The sequence below is a fragment of the Camarhynchus parvulus genome, chromosome Z (assembly GCF_901933205.1).
Source record: "Camarhynchus parvulus chromosome Z, STF_HiC, whole genome shotgun sequence".
Taxonomy (NCBI): Eukaryota; Metazoa; Chordata; class Aves; order Passeriformes; family Thraupidae; genus Camarhynchus; species Camarhynchus parvulus.
Window position 1 is genome coordinate 6,075,530 of NC_044601.1, and position 19,971 is coordinate 6,095,500.

At 39.6% G+C, this 19,971-nt stretch overlaps 1 protein-coding gene across 2 annotated transcripts in view; it reads left to right on the forward strand.

The window, feature by feature from the left end:
- The window catches only part of EDIL3 (EGF like repeats and discoidin domains 3), a 239,395-nt gene that overhangs the window by 153,218 nt on the left and 66,206 nt on the right, over positions 1-19,971 (forward strand). For both annotated transcript variants that reach the window (XM_030968997.1, XM_030968998.1), the window contains one exon: positions 8,530-8,711. In XM_030968997.1, the coding sequence (XP_030824857.1) occupies positions 8,530-8,711 (182 nt within the window). The remainder of the gene's footprint in view (positions 1-8,529; positions 8,712-19,971) is intronic.

The window sequence follows — 19,971 nt, forward strand, 5'->3', positions numbered from 1 at the left end:
GAACCTTTGGGTTTGGGGTTTGGTTTTTTTGGTTTTTTTTTTTTTCAAAATTTGTTTTTGGAACAGGCAGATTTAAGGTGCAATTTTTAACCACATACATGCGTATGTCATGAGCTGCCTTCAAATTGGCAATAGTTGTAGTTGGTTATCAAAATTATTAACTTTTATAGTAGAAATATTGCGCTGTGAATACCCCCCCAAAAAAAAAAAAGATCCTTTGGAGTGAATTTAAGGATAACAGAAGATACACTGTGATATAATTCAGTTGGCCCACAGGTAGGGTTTTGTTTGTGCTGCACACTCCATAAACAAAAAAAGGAACCTACATGCCTCTAAAGGTATATGAATGCAAATATAAAGCCTAGAAAGTGTGAAAGTTGCCTGTAGCTGTCAGAACAGTGTCTAATTAGCAAATTTCCTAAAAAAAGCAGGAAAGCTGCTGACTTTCGTTGAATTGTTCAAAAAATATTTCTATTACTATCTGAGAAGAAGAGAAATGCATGGATTGTGCAGGGGCGTGCAGCAGCAAATAAAGATTATTTTTAAGTGCAGCTTGGTCCCCAGTTTTGTTTGTAAATGCCTAAGTTATGCTTAAATTGTTAATTGGCTTTAAGCCTTTGCCACAACCATTTGCAACAGCCAGAAATGAAGCAGGTAATTAATAGATCCACCACAGCACAAATCTCCTCCACCCACATCTTCTCGGATCCAGGTTCAAAAAAAAAATGTTGGGATTGGTAAAAAGTACTCAGAACCATGTATTTTTCCATGTCATTGCACCCTAAGTTAAAAATAGTAAAAATCAATTGCTGTTTTGTGGCATTTAGGGGCTATGGCTTCTTTCTCTGTCATCTCTTAGATGTGTAAGCATGGCAGTTCCTTTACTTGAAAGTTACTATGAATTTACCTTCTATAATATAAATGTAGTTTAATTCTTATGAGGTAGGGTTTGGGGTTTTTTTTGGTTTTTTTTTTTTTTGTTTTTGTTTTTTTTTTAGTGTTGCACCATAATTTATTTTATTTGGATTAATTTTAGTGGTATTTAAGTGGCTGTGAGTTATTTCGATGGTTAATGTCAACATTCAGACATGGTAGAAATGTTATTTTTCACAGTGTCACTTTGAAAGGTAAAAATCATTTTTCACATAAAGATTAATTTATTTCTACATGAGAGCTCAACAGAGTTTGAGAGACTAAAGGCTTTACTATAATATATTTTTTTCCCCTCAAAATCCAGATTTGCTGCTTGAGAACAAAATAAAAGTAATGTTTACCAGTGAATTGTTAAATGCTGTAGCTTAAATAAGTGGTATAAACTTAGAATTACACAGAATCACAGAATCACCAGGTTGGAAGAGACCTTCAAGATCATCGAGTCCAGCCCAGCCCCAACAGCTCAACTAAACCCTGGCACCCAGTGCCACATCCCGGCTTTGTTAAACACACCCAGGGATGGGGGCTCCACCACCTCCCTAGGCAGAACATTCCAGAACTTTCTCACTCTTTCAGTAAAAAATTTTTCCTGATATCTAACCTGTATTTCCCTTGGCACAGCTTGAGACTGTGTGCTCTGGTTCTGTCAGTGCTGCCTGGAGAAAAGCCCTACCCCAGTTGAGCACAGCCACATTTCAGGGATTTGTAGAGAGTGATGAGGTCACCCCTGAGTCTCCTTTTCTCCAGGCTGAGCACCTCCAGATCCCTCAGTGGTTCCTCACAGGGTTTGTGTTCCCAGCTCCTCTCCAGCCTCATTTCTTCCTCTGGATGTGCTTCAGTGTCTTGATGTCCTTCCTAAATTTGGGGGCCCAGAGCTGGACACAGCACTTGAGGTGTGCCCTCACCAGTGCCAAGTACAGGGGCAGAATGACTTCCCTGCTCCTGCTGGCCACACCATTCCTGATCCAGGCCAGGAGCCTTTGGCCTTCTTGGATTCAGGAAACACATTGGGAATGGTGCTGCTGTAATGTAGTTGGTATTTCTTTGCATAGAAACTTTTCCAGACAGTTTGATGCTATGGTTTTCTCAGCTAGGGACACATAAATCTTCATTCTGAAATTCTTCCCAGCCAACTTCCACTAAAATCTCTTTGAACATGCCTAGGGATGATGTCAGTATTTTTAATTTGATGGAGTTCAACACAAGCATCATCACCTCACGGACAGATACTAAAAAAAAATTTTATAAATTTAAAAAAAATCTGATTACACCTTTTTAGATATGAGGTTTTAGATGTACCCTTTTTTCTGAGCATAGGAATAACAATGCTTGGTCTGGTATTTCAGACAGTGATCAGAAGTGAATTACTGATGATTGAGTGTAGGAAAAGGGAAAAGCACCAAGAAATGGTTGTCCCAGTGTATTTTCCCATCTTCAAGGAGTCTTCAGTTTAAGGATCCTCCTGAATCAGAAGTTGTATCTTCCTTTATTTTTACTCCTCTTGAATAGGTCCCTTCTTCAACTTTGCTCTCTGTTGCACTTCCCCAGCACCAAGCCATGAATAAATGGGTTTTGATGTGAAATTTGCAATCCTTTCCATCCTACTCAAGGAGCAGAATGGAGGAAATACCATACTAGAACTAAGCAAACCAGTCCTGAATAACCACCCTCCATTTCAATCACAACTTTATATAGAAAAAGACATAATCTGCTTTCACTGCTGTCTCCATATCCTCCTGTGCTATGCTGGAAGTAAAATTTCTTGCACTTGCTCAAGGTAGGAAATCCCTCTGAATATCCATCACAGAGGGATGTGAATCCCAGCCTGGGGACTGCATGTGGAAAATTGCTCATAGGCAGGGAGTGGAAATCTCTGTGGGGAGCAAGAAGAAATAAGCAGAAGCCTGGATTGCATGTGTGCAATCTATGCAAACACCAGCATTAATTAATGCAATATCAGTGGTTGTCTGTAACCCCATTTTCCAGTGGTAAAGTTGGCATCTGGAGACTGTCACATCACTGAAACCATGATGGGGTCCACAGACACCTCAAGAAGGAATGGAAGCTGTGTCTTCAGTGATCTCTCTGAAAATATATTTTGGGTAGCACTTAAAAGGAATATTTTGGGGCTATCATGAGATGATTGCGACAAAGCAAGACCTGAAAAAACATCACTTTGCATATGGGTGGACACTTTGGTACCAGAATCTCAAACAACCCCTCTAGCAAGCTCCTAAAAGTCAGACTTGCTGTTATCTAAGAGCTGTCCCTGGCAGAGCAAGCTGGGCAAGGACATTTGTGTGTCAGGAGGAATGAGAAGAAGAAATTGGAGCCTGGGAGCAGCATGAGCAGGACCAGAGGTCATCTGTAATCCCACTGTCAGGGTTTGTGTTCAGCACCACTGCCAGGCCCTGCTAAGCACAGCCAGGGTAATCTCATTCCAGAAAATGAGGTGCTGGGAGGAAGAAAGGATTGCAGATGTCTAAAGCAGATTTGTTTTCTCCCTGCCTCCAATTTTGCATCTGTTTGTTTTGATGACGTTAGCTAGAGGCAGACCAACAGAGGAAATAAGAGTTATATGTTCATGCTGCAAAATCAGTCATGTTTCATCATCAATTACAAGAAACCTTTTCACTCTAGTTGCAGAGGAATAATCATCACATTTTCAAGCCATTTTTAAACTATGTGGACATTTTGCTTAATTTGTGGACTGACATAAATGCAAAAAATTCAAATTAAATATGCTCAAGTGACATATTTATGCAGTGATTTCTTCTTATTATCTCTTGCTGTAGTAACTCTATCTTAAAATAGACAAAATAAAATTAAAATTAAAAGACAAATATCTTTGTCTTTTTTCTATAAAGAACAGGAATCAGCTACTTATTTCCCTATTTTAGTGCTCTTGTGAGAAGATGTCAGTGTATATCACAGTAAGCTAGCTGTCATTTACTTTGTTTTGCTCAAATATTATTGTTCAGCTGGAGAGATTTGCTGTTGCCAGAGATCAGGGTGGAAGCACAGAACTCCTCTCCTTTCTGGGGAGCTGTTTGATCCCCACACCCTTGGTCCACAAGGGAAATCTGGACTAAAAACGAATTGGTTTGTGGTGCAAAATGGTGCATAATGTTTCTAGATCTAATTAAGGTTGTAAAAGAAGCCTCCAAGGCAGATTTGTAATTCTGCTGTCTTCACATGGTGGGGACTCTCAGGAGAACTGAAAAATTCACTTTTCCTCTGTTAATTTTTCCCATCCTTCTCTGAATCCATTCATGTAGCTCTCTTGGTAACACCTTGGCATTGTTATCTCCATGTACAGTGAGATTTTATGGGCACAGGTTTGTGTTTGGGGAGAAAAAGAGAAGCATTAAATGGTTTTTATTTAGTGCACACCCATAATTGTCACTGTAGGATTAAAACCAATATAACTTACCTTAGTATCTTGCTTTTTAATGACACTGAAATAACAGCTCCAGATGACAAAATCTGCCTGCAGAATCTGTATCATGTCAGGCAGCTTAATTGCTGTTTAATTTTTCTTTATTTCTTTGCATCAAGTGTGTTGTCATACCCCAATGCCTCTGCCTTATCTAATAAAAATATCCTTTTTTTTTATTTAATGACTAACATTGACCAGTCTGAAATGTACACAATTTATCACAGTAGTGATATTATTATTTCCCAAGCTGTCATGATTTCTGTTAAAAGAACCATGTATTTAATAGAAACAGAAGCATAGTAATAAAATATAATACATTGCACTTCTGCAAAATATGCCTCTCAATTAAAAAAAAAAAAAAAGAACTGAAAAGCTCTTGTTGCCTATTTTCATTGTTAGTAGTTAGTGGTATATCACAGCTCTTAAACACCTAAAGAAATTATTGATAACTTGAAGAAAAGTGAGGTTTATGTCTGAAATTTATTATCGTGTACAGGAACTGGTCTGTAACCAATCTTTTAGTGATAAACCACATTTAATGGAACCAGAGATGGGAAATTCAGCTGAGAGTTTTCAGGAAAAACAAATTTCTTGTGGATTTAGAGAGTAATAGCCCCATTAGAGTTTTTAGAAGAAAGAAGAGTGACTTGCTAATCTAGTGGAGTTTTTGGAAGAAATTAATGAGCATATGGCTAAGGGAAGTCCATTTGCTGTGGTATTTGACTATCCAAAAATATGTTCAATATTTGATTTTAATTGATAGAAGAAAGTGAATTAAAAGGTTTTGTTATAGAAAATGATTCTGATTAAAAATAAATACCTAAAGGGTGAGTAAAAGGGCAAATTTAACAGTGGAAGGACCTCACTGACAGTATCCTAATGAACTTCTGCTGAAATCCTGGCTCTTCAATAAATAAAAAAAAATACAGGACAATGTTCTGATAATTTAAGAAATATAATTATAATATTGTTTAGAAACCATTATCTAGTATCATGCTTTCCACACATCTCATTTGGTAAAGTCTGAACTGAATACCAAAGCAGAAAGTATCTCTAATGTGGTAATTTTAAATTTTAGGAGTGGTATTTTTCTTTAGCTCAGATTGAAAAATGGACAAATATACCAAAACCATGACTGGAACTGCAAAGAAAATAAGGAGTTTGTACAATAAAGTACCTGTTCCCTGAAGGTAGAGATTGTCTTTGGATTTCAGGAATAATCCTCCTAAAGCTAAGGAAGATAAACACTGCTGAGCATGTATGGTCATAGCTGAAAAAATAAAGTGCTGTGCTTGGTAATTAAATTTAGAAAGGAAATTGCCTTCAAGTTAGAAAGGAAAATTCAACTTTTTCTTGTAAGGATTTCACACATATTTCAAATAAAATTTAATGCATTTCAGACATGAGATGCATTAACAGACATGGCAAATATTAACATGGCTCCAGCATGCCTCCTCTTTAAGGTCCTCTTAGAAAACCTCTCTTCTGTTTTCTCACATCTCTATTTTTAAATAATTATCAGTCTATGATTGCAGCTGTTAAAGATGGTTAATTTATTTCATTAATGATCCTGTAGGTATGGCTGTGCTGGTGAGTTACACATGCACAGAGACACATCTGTGTGAACTTTCTTTTCCATTACGAAACAGCACAGATTTTCTTTAATAATCAGCTATAAGAAACTTTTGAAAACATGCGCTTTTCTTAGGAGAGAAGAGTCATTTGCCTCTCTCTTCCAAGCAGATGCAGCAGTTTGCACGCCAAAAGATTCCATTCTGTTCCGATGAAAATACTTCAGAAAACAGCTAAGATTTGAATAGGCCTTTCAATCCCCAAGTAATGCTTGATGAAAACACAATAAGGAATGACACCTTCCCAACACATGTGGGTTTTCTGAGTGTGTTGTCCATTGTGCTTGCCCATGCTGGTGACAAAGATTTTGTTTTCTTCTGGTGCTGCCTCACGCCTGGCACAGCAACAGGAGAGTCACATTTTGTCCTGTTTTGTGCAGTTATTACTCGAGTGGTGAAGGCAAAACTTTTATTTTTGGCTGATAAAGAGAAGTAGCATGAGGAGTTCAGGTTCTAGCTGAGCTTTGTGGTCTGGTGTGGGAACCCAGGGCACAGGGAATATTTCTCTGTCTGCTCTGAGGGGTTCTGACCTCCAGAGAAGCACTGAATTTGACCCTCACCCATGGAGAAAGCTTCCAAGACTTTGAGATAGGCTAAAGTCCACAAGATTGTGAAATAGGTAATAGACAATAGTGTAGTTTATCACAGGGTGAAAGATTTAGGTTTTGGGGGTTTTTAGTATGGAGGCAAGATGAAGGACATCAGGCATTGTCCCAAGCTGTTTCTTCTTCTTCATCTACTCCATTTTCTGCAGTGTTGGTGGCACAGGGTGATTGGTCAAGGAAAGCTGCAGTTCTAGGTTACATGGACAGCCAAGGGATGAGTTATTGGTAGATAAGTGGAAATAAAGTGTGTTTTGAGAGTTAATTGAATGAAACAACTTTAAAAGACCTTGAAACTGTACATCTGGGGTCATTTTGTGGTGCTTTTCCTGCGTGCAAAGTCTGATGCAGGCAGCGTGCTGAAGTTTTGATAAGATAACAATAAACAACAAAACACAGACCAAAAAAATCTGGTGCATCTCTCTTTCCTGGCACAGAACTGCTCCAGGAGGGCTTCCCCTGTCAGGGGAGCACCCAGGGGGGGCCCAATGAGGGGCCAGAAATCAATAGGCTGATAAAAACCTGTGTGGAGTCATGACACGGTGCAAGTTGGTCACACTCACTAATTTGAGTGTGGCCAGGATTTCATGTGAGCATCTCCTGGAAGTTTTTAAGGTTTTTAAGGAGGACCACTCCCTGAAGCTCTGCTTTACCTTTCCAGAGCACAAGCATGTTCTTGTCCATCACCACCACAACTTAAAACTTCAGTTCAGTTTATCTTTGTCTCCATCATCCCCCCACACCTGGGGGCTGCACTACCCTGCACCACCTCCTGCCTGAGAGGAGCAAATTGCACCGGTCACTTTTTCTTCTCTGCAACTTTAAATTAATGAGGAATTAAATTATTTGTGACTTTCTGCCTGTGTGGTGTGAGGATTTCATAACAGTGCGATTTCAGAGTTCATTTTTTGGGTACTGCTTGAGGTGAAACTCTGCCAGGTTTCTGAGAAAACCTGAAATGTAAGTAAACGTCTGCCCTGTGGTGCTCAAAATTGCCAAAGTGCAGCTGACCTGCAAAGCAGAAGGTCTTTTGGGCCACTGAGTAACACTGGCTGCCAGAATAATTCCTGTGATTACCTTCTCTCCAGATTCTGCATCAGAACTGAGGAAAGGAAAATCTCAGATACTCAGTTGGGTGTTGAATAGTAGATAAACTGCCAATTGTTTGTATGTAATGAATTTTCATCATTTTCTCAATTTACATTTGTGGATTGCTCACAATAGCTGAATGCTTTTGTTCCTGTGTCCAAATTGAGTGGCTTCAAAAAGCAATGTATGCAGAAATATCTTGATTTTAAAAAAAGATTTGGTCTACAAGTGTTCTTGTGAATAAAATAATGATGAATATGATACATAAAATTATGAACCTTGGAGCACTTCAGTTAAATATATGCTTTGAGGTTTGCTGATTAAATGGATAAACCTTTAAATATTTTTAATGTGACTGAATGATAACCTATGTCTATTTTCATATTTCTGGAGATAACTGCAATAACAATTTATAGCACTGGTTAAATGCTGAACTTTGAGGGCAGAGCAGCAATATGGAAATTTGCAGTAATTACAGGATTTTAAATTTACTTTTTAACAATAATTTCAATATTTGAATCTGAGGAATTTTTTTCTTCATTGTGTCCATAAAATCCAAACTCACAAGTCTTCAGCTAGAACAAGCTAAAAGAAATTGGAAGTTTAATCCATTTCACTACTTGTATAATGAGAATAGTTATTTGCAAGCCATACTTTTGTCTTTGTTTTTTTTTAATTTCTACAAACAGGTGGTATAGTCAAGTACTTTGAATTTCTTCTAAGCTGGATTTGGCATGATATTCTGGATCTATTTGTATTCTTTTGCAATTACACTTGGGGCTCAGAAGAGTTGATCATTTCAGTTGAAAATTTTTTTTTTTTTTTTCATTTGCAGGGTGCTCTGGCCCACTAGGGATAGAAGGAGGGATTGTGTCAAACCAACAAATCACTGCATCCTCCACTCACCGAGCTCTTTTTGGACTCCAGAAGTGGTACCCCTACTATGCCCGGCTTAATAAGAAGGGTCTTGTGAATGCCTGGACTGCTGCAGAAAATGACAGATGGCCGTGGATTCAGGTAACAGATGGAGCTGAGGAAGGAAAAAACATCCTTGATTCAATTGCCAGTGTCACTTAAGAAACTGATGAAGACAAGTGGTTAACGAACAGCTAGATTCTTATTCACTGTCAGAGACATAGCCCAGGCTAAAAGGGACTATTTAGTTGCAAAACAGTGATAATCTTGACTTTACACATGCACAAGCTCTTTTTCTTTTTTTTTTTTAATTAAAAAAAATCCTGTGCATATGTTCCATTGTGGCTTCTAAACCGTGGAAGCAGATTTATGCAGGCTCCTTTCAAAAAAGGTGTTTTCCCCATATGTTGTATTTGGTGGTCAGCTCCTTAGAAGCATACCACAGCTTTAGCTCTTGGTGGAGATATCCTAACACATGCTGAATGTGCTTGAAGTGTGGTTTTGGCAGTGCCAGAGCATGCTGGAAGAGCTGGTGCTGTTTGCTGAGCTGCTCTGGGCACACAGGTTAAGTACTATTAGAAGTAACAAGAGCTATTTTAATTAAGGTTGAAACAGCTGTTAGTTGAGACACATCCATGGGGCTGAAAATACACATTTTCTCATCCCACTCAAGCATGGTATTGCTTGAGTGATTCAGATGGCAGTGCCCTCACTGTGTACTGGATTTCTCTGTGCCGAAAAAATGACTTCAGTGAAAGCAGTGAGTATGAAGTCCTGTAGCAGTGTTGTAATGAAGGTAATTATGTAGTGGTTGTTGTAGCTCTTTGCTTGGGTTGTGTTTTCATATGTGAATTGAGCAGAGCTTTGGCAATTTCAGCTGTTGGTTAATGAAGGTTGGTGAGTTAGATACTTATGTGAAAACTTTCTGCACTGATTCTCATGGTCAATGTGTGAGGAGGATGCTTCCCTTCCAGTGAACCCATTGCAGGATTTAGCAAAATTGTGATATTTGAGCATTTTATCTGCCAGCACTAAGTTGAACTATCCATCATGCCCTTAGCTGTGTCAGACACACTTTTCTTGAGGCTACCTTGGTGTACATTGCATTAATATTTGTTCACAATCAATGTTTTTGCCCTGACTACCATCTTTAATTTTATTGAGAGGCTCCTACATATCTGGGGGGGGAAGCATACAGAATTACCTGCTTGTTTTTCTTGTATGGAGAGCAGACACAACACACTGTCTGATGAAGTTTTCTGAAACTGGTGCAGTGGGAGTGCTGGATTTTGTCACCTCTGAAAAACAAAAACTGGTGTTACTGCTTGTTATTTATTGCAGAGTGAAAACACAAAGGCCCTTGAACATGTTGTAAGTCAGTTTTCCTCCATAAAGATCAGAGGATTTAGAAAGTCTGTAAAATTTATACATGGAAAAGAACTGGAAAGTATCATGCAGGGGGACCTGAGCAGAATTATTTCCATGGGAGTAGAAAGCTAATGTAATTTTAATGCATAATGAAAAAGTCAGCTTTTGGGCTGTGTTAAGAGTGTAGGCTTTATTAAATGAGCTGGAGAAAGATTTTAAAATCATTTAGCACTGGCCCCCTAGACATGTCTTTTGGAGGAGAAGAGCTGGATGGGGATATTTAATGGTCTGATGCTTTCACATTTGTGCTTGGCACCGTCTGGGCAGCTGCCAGGCTCCCTTGGACTCTGCTCCCTAGGAAATCTTCCCTCTGCTCTTACATGCAAGGAACATCCTTGGGCCAGTGGAGAAAATATGTCTAAAATCTCAGCCCATTGCAACAGGTCTGAAGAATTTGTTCTTTTTTTTTTTTTGAGTTTTGGAGGTTATTCCAATCCCTTACAGGTTATTCTGTAATTTTGGCAACCATGGGGTGTAAGGACTTTTGATAAGCTTACATCATACAATTAATGTGTTTTAAACATTCTCTTATTTTCTCCTCATTTTTCTTGCAAAATAAACTTTAGTCTATCGTTTTCACAAAATTTGCCAAGTGCTATTTTTTAATCCTCTTTTTTTCAGTTCAGGGCAAAATTAAAAAAAAAATCTTTGCAATTTCAGAGCAGAGGCCTTGAGAAGATTTCTTTCTTTCCTTTTCTCTTTCTTCAAAACACCTGGAACCAAATCTGAAACATTTTTAGGGACATGATAGGTGGAAGGAAGGCGTTCTGCAGAAACTCTTTTTAGGTGTGGCAAGGTGGAGACATCCACAAACTTTATGCACAGTAGATCTTTACATCAGAGCACTTTCTTTTTTCTTCAAGCATGAAATAAGCCCTAAGAAACAAACACTGTCTGACCCTCTACGGGGGAACAGTTTGATGCGAGGAGAAGCAGAAATCCCACATTTTATTTCTGCACAGGTTCTGTAATGCCCAGGGAGGCACACCATAAATGTTTATGGAGTGGTCCAAAAAGTCAAATTTGGGCTAAATTTTTGGCTCATGGGAGAAAAGATGTCAAACCCTCTATTTGGGTTTTTACTCTGTTGTGTCACCAGCTTCTCCCCAGATCCTAATGGGAGCAGCCTGCACATGGAACCTTTTCCTTGCTGCTCTGAGTGACAAAGCACCTGGTCCAGAAGAAGGCACTGAAAAAGGGTGTGAGTGTTTGGCAGAGATTAAGTGGAAACTTACAAAGCCAGAAAATCCCATTTTTAGGATACACAAATTAACATTTAGCGCGGTTGAACCTGAAGCAATCTCCTGTTCCCCTCTTGGAGCTTCTAATGCTAGATAAAGTCTAAAGGAAGTCGTGTATAATGGGCAAAGTCCCTCAAAGCATGATTATGTACAAGCCTGTAGCTATTTTTGCCTTGTTCCATCATTATCAATTTTCTTTGTCATTTAATTTCTTTATTTATATGCAGCCTGGCAAATAAAATGTTTGAGTGTTCTGCTTATAACTCACTTGAAATGAGTGCAGAAGTTTTTTTTTCTCTAATCTTTCAGGTGTCTGATACACATGAACTAATTAGTATGCAATTTCTTTTTCCTGCATTCTCCCAATGAACTGAAAATTGAAATTGCCATTTTAAATTTACACTCTCAGCATGTAATTAGTAATGGCACTACAATGCTTGTAATTGGCTTGTGATTTAAAGGGTCACTGACCATGTTTTTGGAAGCAAATTAAAGCCTGAGTAAGTCATATCTGCCTTTTAAAGTCTCCTGACCTCTGTTTCTCCTCACAGGTTGGCTGTGATAAAATAGCACCTGTGTACTGCTTAGCACTTTATTAGTGATATTAACTTTTATAGTTTGGAAATACAATGACAAAAAAAAATCACCTACATCTATTTTTCATTAATTGGTCCTGAAGTATAACCAAAATGCTCACACTGACTGTTCCAGTAATGAGTCTTTTTTGTAAACTCTTTTCTTTTTCTTTTTATAGTGGTTTCTCTTTTCCTTTCTGTCCTTCTGCATTTACAGTTTTAAAAAAGTGTTGGTTTGTTTTATTCTTATTTCACTTCATCTCTGCTCATTCCTGGCACCTGTATTTTTCTGTTGCTATGTTAGTTATTCTTTTTAGGGCAGTATGAATCAGACTAGGTATGGCCATGGGCAGGATTATTGTTTCTGTTATCCCTTTACCATATCCAAAATCATGGATATGATCCTGCCTATGGATTACTATCTAACAGAAAACATAAACTGCCAGCAGGAGTTTCTGAATGTTGCTTCTCTCCAGTGAATTCCAGCCTAGGAATCCATGCCTGTGCCCTTACAGTCCTTCTCCTCTCCCAGTTCCACCACTCCCAGGCTGGTCTCCCAGTTTTAACCATCCTCATATTTCTTAATCCATTTTTCCCCTATCCACAACTTTTAAGTGTATCGTGGTCTTTTGGACATGGAAATTGTTTTTTACAGAGTGTAAAACCCACAGGCACCAAGAGCAGATTCCAGCATAGCTTACACCTGGAGAATTTTGAGAAAATGCACGAATTACTGAGCATCATGCCACTACGTGGGAGATGTGTTTGAACACCTGACCTGTTGCTGGGGACTGTTGTGTATAAATGTAAAGTACTAAATAGAATAATAAAACCCATATTTTTGTTATCTCTCACTAAAATGGCATAAACTGTTTCTCCAGAGACACTGGAATGCTTACAAATTTTTAAGATAAAATATTCAAATATTTATTTTATTATTGTGAGTAGTTGGAGATTTGAAGGATTAATTTACAAAACAGGTAGAGTGCTCACTTTGATTGCAGAATCAAAAGTGGGAAGTAAAGTTGGTTGAGGCTGATTATTCAGCTTTTTTCTTCTAGTTTTTATTGCACATAAGATGATCTCAAATATTTAATCTGGGGTTTCTTCAAAGAATTCATCCCTTTCCGTCTATATTTCATATGTTTTTCTGTTTGGAATCAATTTTTGAAAGTCAAGCTGTAATTTCAAAATGGAAAAGCTACAAGTCTTACTTAGAATATATGGAAAGAGAGTTATAATTCTCTAATTTTTCTAATTTATTCCGCACATGGTTTTTCTGAAATTATGTGCTAAAATTCAGATGAAACACAATAATGAGAAATTCAACAGTTTAATGGAAAATGTGCCCAACCTCTGATTGGCAATTTAAATATATTAGTACTCCAGTCCAAAGTAAAATACATTTGGTTTATTTACCATTTCAGCATGTCTGTTGTAAATAATACTTTTTGCTTTTTTAATTTAGCTTCCTTAATAACTATGCCCAGCTTTAAGAAAATGTCACTATATTTCTTGAAACTATGAGTAAACTGTTTTGCTGAAGATATTTTTAATAAAAAAGATCACCTGTGATGGAAAGCTACCTAGCCCAACAGAGTCAAGGCAAAAAATTTCCCTAATCCCTGTCTTATTTAGAATTAATTTATTTAGTCTTTTTTTTTCTTGAAAAGCACAGAAAATGCTTTTTTAAAAAAAAAAGGTCTAAATATATTGTGCAATATTCTTGCTGTTAAGTAGAATTTATATTTTAATTGAAGCTTAATTTGTTTTTTACACAAATGTCTTCACACCACTTTTGGTTTCAATCCCACCTCTGGTGCTCAGCCTCACCTTTTTAGGAATTTCAGTCCCATAGCATAATTAAATCTGTGACGATGAATCTCACAAACAAACCTAATCATAACAACTATGACACACACACAAAATTATTTGTATAAAAAACCTTAAGTTCCATCATTCTTATCCCCATGCAGAAAAGCAAAAAGTATTGTGTGGGATTTTTTTCCTCAAAAACCAAAAAAGGCAAGGGAAAAAAAAAGTTAACATCTTCCTCATCAAGAGCTTCCAAAGAGCAAGTACACACCAGGTGATAGCTATTTGCTAATGAAATGATAAAACCCAAAATACACAGAGGCCTTGCAGAACATTCACTCAAACATCTGCTGGTGAGAGCTCCAAGCAAACTGCCATCTGTGAAACCATTCATTTTGTCAAAGTTCATTTCCTCATTCATGAGCACTGGTGTACAGGCTTCCAAAAATACCTGTCACTAAATGTTTTATATCACTTAATGTAGCTCTCATCTCAGTGTCAGGTGAACTTTATGAAGTGCAGTCTCAGAGTCATCCTGCAAGGTGATGTGCACCACATAGGAAGATTTAACCTGCTAAGTTAAATGTTAAAAAGTTGTTAAAGTTCTTCTTTTTATTGTCAATATTTCAAAGTTTGGCTGAATATCACAGATGGATTTCCTTGGAGGATATTGGTGAGAGGCAGTAAGTACCTGAAAGCCCTTGCCTGTGGAGAACAGAAGCTAATAAGGAAAGTGCAGTTGAATTAAAACAATGCCACACAGGACCTTTGATCTGCAGGAATTAGAAGAGGTTGTCTGCTAGCCAGAGCCTGCCATAAATTCACTGACTTCAGTGAACTCAATACCAGTGTCTGCTCTCTGCAGACCTCCCTCAGCATCTAAACGTTTAGCTTACAGGCCAAAAATGTAATTTATGTACTCAGAGCAGAAAACAACTATTTCTTAGTGTAATCATCCACAGACTCCCTGGTGCCCCATGTCTTGGTATCCATTTTGTGTCACACCTCCTGCTTTCATCCCAGGCATAGACACATTCAAACAACTTAGGGCTGAGGTTCTGGGTGCACAAAACAGCCAGTTCAGAGTCAGCATCCCCATGGCAACTGAGGCTTGATGCTGTTATGAACACCATCCATAACATGCTCTGTCAGCCCCCGTGCCAGAATTCCTTAATTACTCCACCTAATGTGGCTGAAGGACTGAAGGAACAGGACCTTTAAACACATTTATCCCCTGCATCTGCAACACTGTGCATTCCAACTAGATTTTTTTTCCCATTTGCTGCTCTGATATGAAAAGCAATCAAGTCTTGGAAAGTGGTGACACCAAAAGGAACAAAGGTGTGTCCACGTGGTTTATTGCATCAGGAAGAAGCCCCAGGACCTGTGTGGTGGTCCATAATGGAAAGGTGTGTGTGAGTATCCCAGTCACCTTGTGGGGATGGCAGCATCCAAATCTGTGCCATGATGTCATGCTGATGTGTGATAGTCAAATGAATAATTTTTACCTTCTAAACATTCACTTAAAAACTGGCAAAGCAAATGATCCTCACTCATAGTTACTGTCCTGCTAGACTTGACTTCTAGGAAAGTGCTGTTTCAAGTAATTTCAATAAAGCTAAGTTTCAGTGAACAAAGTTTAAGATAAAATAAGACTACATGTCAGGATAATAAGATTTTTTTTGTGTGTGGTATGCAGGCCTATGTGCACAATCCCAAGATGGGCCAGCTCGGAAGGGCCCACAGTGGCTCAGCTGGCGCCACCTCCGTGCTCCAGCAGGGCCAGCCCAGAGCCCAGGGCACCGTGCCCAGGGAATTCTGGAATGTTCCCAGGGAGGAGCCCCCAGAGCCCCTCCGGGCTCTGCCCAGGGCTGGCTCTGCCTCCTGTGAGGGGAATGGCTGGGATCAGCCCTGCCCGGGGCTCGGGGGCCATGCCTGGGCCTGGGCACACAGGGATGGACAGGGACAGACAGACAGGGACAGACAGGGACAGACAGACTGGGACAGACAGACAGGGACAGACAAACACAGAGGGGCACCAGGGACACACAGGGAGAGGCAGGGGCAGACTGGGACACCCAGGAACACATGGGGGGACACAGAGACACCCAGGGAACACCTGGGGGGACACAGAGACACCCAGGGACACACAGGCACACCCAGAGACACCCAGGCACAGCCAGGGCTGAGGCCCCTCTCACTGGGGCTCCTCTCCAGGCTGAGCAGCCCCAGCCCCCTCAGCCTTCCCTGAATCTCCTCTGTCCCCCTCCCTCCTCTGGAGCTGTGCCAGGAGCTCCCTGTCCTCCTGTCCTGAGGAGCACACGGACACTGCACTGCAGATGTGCCCTCACAGGGCAAGGAGACAGGATCCCCTCCCTGACCTACTGGCAATGCTCTTCCCCCCAAATCCCATGGATGTTCCTTGCCCTCAGGATGCTCAGCTGGTCAGGGACAGCTCATTGCCCACCAGAACCTCCAGGTCCTTCCTCACAGAGCCGCCCCAGTAGGTCGCCCCTGCCTGGAGCTGCTCCTGCCTAGGTGCAGGACCTGCATTTCCCTTATTAAGCTACAGACATTTCTTCCCTGCCTAATTCTGCAACCTGTCAATGTCCCTTTGGAGGGCTTCACAGCCCCTCAGGGGTTTTGGCTTCTTATCTCAGCCATGTGTGGTCAGTGAACCGCACTGACCCCTCATCCAACCGTTGAGGAACAAGTTAAACAATTCTTTGCCCCAGTATTGAACCTTGGGGGATACCAGCAGTGGCACATCTCCAAGCAGACCCCATGACACCTATTACAACCCTCTGGACCTGCTGCTCACGCATTTCTCAATCCAAGTTTATCTCACCTCAGCTTCCATGGCTGTTGGAAGCGCAGAAAGTCACCAGCAGTGTGAGAACTGCCACAGACAACAAGGGCTCAAGTCAACTCACCCTCCTTCACCTCCCCTGGAGAAGGTGGCATGTGTTTGTCATCTCAAAGACCTTCCAATTTATGCCACACACTAAATCTGTGAACTGAAAAATGGGAGCATATTTTACTCTTGCACTCTTAGAACCTTCTACTTCAATGACTGACTAAGATAAAAAGACATTGTTCAAGCCTTGATTGTCTCAATGAGACTTTTCAAAGATTGTCTATTACAAAACCAAGCAATGTTTAATTTTTTTTAACCTAATCTTTTGTCTACAAATTTTTGTAGAAGGAAAACATGCATATGAATAGGGAAAATCTCACCAAAGGGTAACATTTAACATTTCTATATGAATTTTTTTTTTTACTTTGGAGTGCTAATTTTGATTAATAATAAAAAATATTCGATTATAATAAAAATGTTTCAATTAATGATAAAAAATATTTTATGGGTGGTGTTGGGATTCAACAAATAGCCATTTTCTTAGCCAATTTCTTAGGATTTTTTTCATCAGTCACACAGCCATCTGCCCCCTGTGTGCGTCACTAGCCCTTCACTTCCCTTGTGTCCATCCCTCTCTCTCTCCCCACACAACCAGTGTCTCAGCAACTTACAGGTTATCCCCAAAGACTGATTAGGATTACCTTGACTATGAAGAAAGGGGATAGAGATACATGTTTTAATAGAGGTTGTGCACCATTTGATAGCACTGTTATCACTAGATAAGTTTATTCTGGGAGTGTGCAATGGGGTCTCACAGCAGGGATCTCACAGGTTCAGGGAAGCATGATCTCCTGAGAGTTCTCAGATTTCAGATGGTTAACACTCCTTTAATCAGTACATTGGATGTCTTTTCAAACCTTGAAACTCTATAATTCCATGACTTCTTCATCTGGGAACATGCATAGGACCTAGACAAAGCCCACTGAAGCCAGAGTGGGATTTTTTCCCAGTTCTCCTTTTGGGGGCTTGTGATAAGATCATAATTTTCTTCAAAGTTTTTTACCAGAGTGCATCTGCCAAAGTGCCATAAAAACAGATACAAAATGTGTGAGACAAAGTATCTCTCAGTATTTGAAGTTATTTCACAACCAGAAATTTCCCTGAGTGGTTTTTTTTTTCACGGTGATTTTAATATTGCACATTTTTGAATTCCCTTCTTTTCCCTGAGGAAGATGGTTTTCATGTAGGATGAAAAGAAAAGTGTGTGGTTTTGACCTGAGTCTGACATCACATCTTCCAGATCTACGAGCTGTTGATCAAAGCTCTTTTACAAGGGGAAATACGTGCAGATATTTTCACTGGCATTTTTATTTACATATTCTTAGGCTGATTCTTCAGGATGTCTTCTAGACATTGTGGGGAAGTTCTTTCTGAGAGCCATTAACATTCCAAAGGCAGGAAGACTTTTCACAAGTTCAAAGCATATGAAGAAATTAATAATAGCGATAAATGACCTTGGTGTTTCTCAGGTAACATTCTAGTTTCAGGTAGTTAATACTCATTTGATCAATACTTTGCAAATAAAATTATATTTTGCAGTGCTACAAACCTCTGAACAATGTGAGATTGATTATTGGCCCCTTCTTGAGATGGCAGTCTAAACATGCCAGTGTTTGAATAATTCATATAACCCCGTTAACGGCATTCATAACATCTACCTTTGGGACTAAAATAATGACTTAATAATAAGAAGGAACAGACTAAGCAAGTTTTTTAGTCTGTCTAATTATGTAAACTCTCTGAGGCATAAATTGAAAGTTCTCAACAAAAGCCAAATGAAGTAGGTGCTTTTTGATAATTCTCATAACATATGTTCCCCCACATTAGCAGTACATGGGCCAAACAATCCTTGTATTTATGTTTTCCACACAAGTAGGGTCTAACCTATGTTCTGATCTCTTTACAGAGAGGCAAATTAAATTATTGGTCCAATTTGCATCTCTGATTCTGCATGTCTAATTTAAAGCAGGTACATGAATTAGTCTCACTGAGGATGGAGTTTGTTTTTAGAGGGTTGGCTGAGGCTGAGGTGCAGGTGGGTAGAGGGAATTCTGAGAGGTGTTTGCTCTTACCCTGAGGTGTGATAGACTGGAAGCAGCAGGAAGGTGAGTTTTCAGAGGATGTAACAGCAAAGTTATGAGGGTGCTTTGCTGGACCTGCAGCCACATAAGTGAAACAAAATGGGATCAGAAACAACCTGAGTGTTTAATTGGTCTGTCCTCAAGGTGCAATCCCAAAACCATTCTGGGAATTACTATTTTCAAAGGAACCTGTAACAAACATTTGTTCTCCTAGCCTATTGCATGACAACTACCATGTGAATATTTTACAATAAAACATGTTTTTTCTCCGTGGGGCAGACCCCCTTCCAGCATGTCAGCAAGGGTGCAGCTGTGGATAAATCACTGCATATCCTCGCTGTGTGCTGCTTAAAACACACATCACTGCCACTGTGCTGACTGCATTAATGCCCTGAACTAAATCCAGGGGAGCTCTGCTGACAGTGCTCATTAGGAGAGTATCAAAAAGCCACAGACAGGCAAGACAGATGAGCGCCTCGTGTGCAGGTGCCAGCGAGGCTTTGCAAGGGGAAGTTAATAGTGACTGACCTGCTGTGCCCTTCCTGCTCCTCATCACCAGCCCAGCTCTGCAGCTGCTCTGGCACCAGGGTGAAACAGCAGTTTGTCCTGTTCAGACTGGAGGAAACAACCTTGGAGATTGAAAAGGAAGCCCTGGAAGGAGCTTTCAGAGTCGCTGACTTTCCCAGTATTGAGGGGATTGTGTCAGGTTGTTCGTTTCATGGGTTTATTAAAAAAAATTTCTATTGGCAAATATCCCTATTTTTCATCAGAAAATGTTTGTCTGGGTGCTTTCTATCTAGCTTTGTCAGAATTACGACTTTGGGAGAAAAAAAAAAAGAGAGAAGAGACAAAAAAAATTAAATTCCAATCCTTCAAAACCTGATGAGATCAGCAGGGAAGGGTTGCTGTAATAAATCTTTTAATGCCAGTATAACCTTGATCTCTTATTCAACCCTGTTTTTATGTGAGTAATGGTGAGTAGCTGTAAAGATATATTTACTTTGTGCTAGAAAAGGTGAAGAATTATTTATGACAACACTATTCCATCTCATAACTGAAACAGGTAAACACCTTTGTTCTCCATAAAATGCACTTCTGTTTATGAATCTAAAATTACATTTAAGGTCTCAAAGAGCCAAGGTTTCATGTAGGCTTTAATCTGAGCATTTCTGGAAAGCTTGCTCTGGAGGAACACTTCAGACCAGGCTGTTCTGCAGGAAATGTTAGCGGTGTTATTGCTAGCAGTGAGATAACAAATGAGGGGAATATGGTTATGGATTCTGTCCAGGAGCATCACATAGGGGT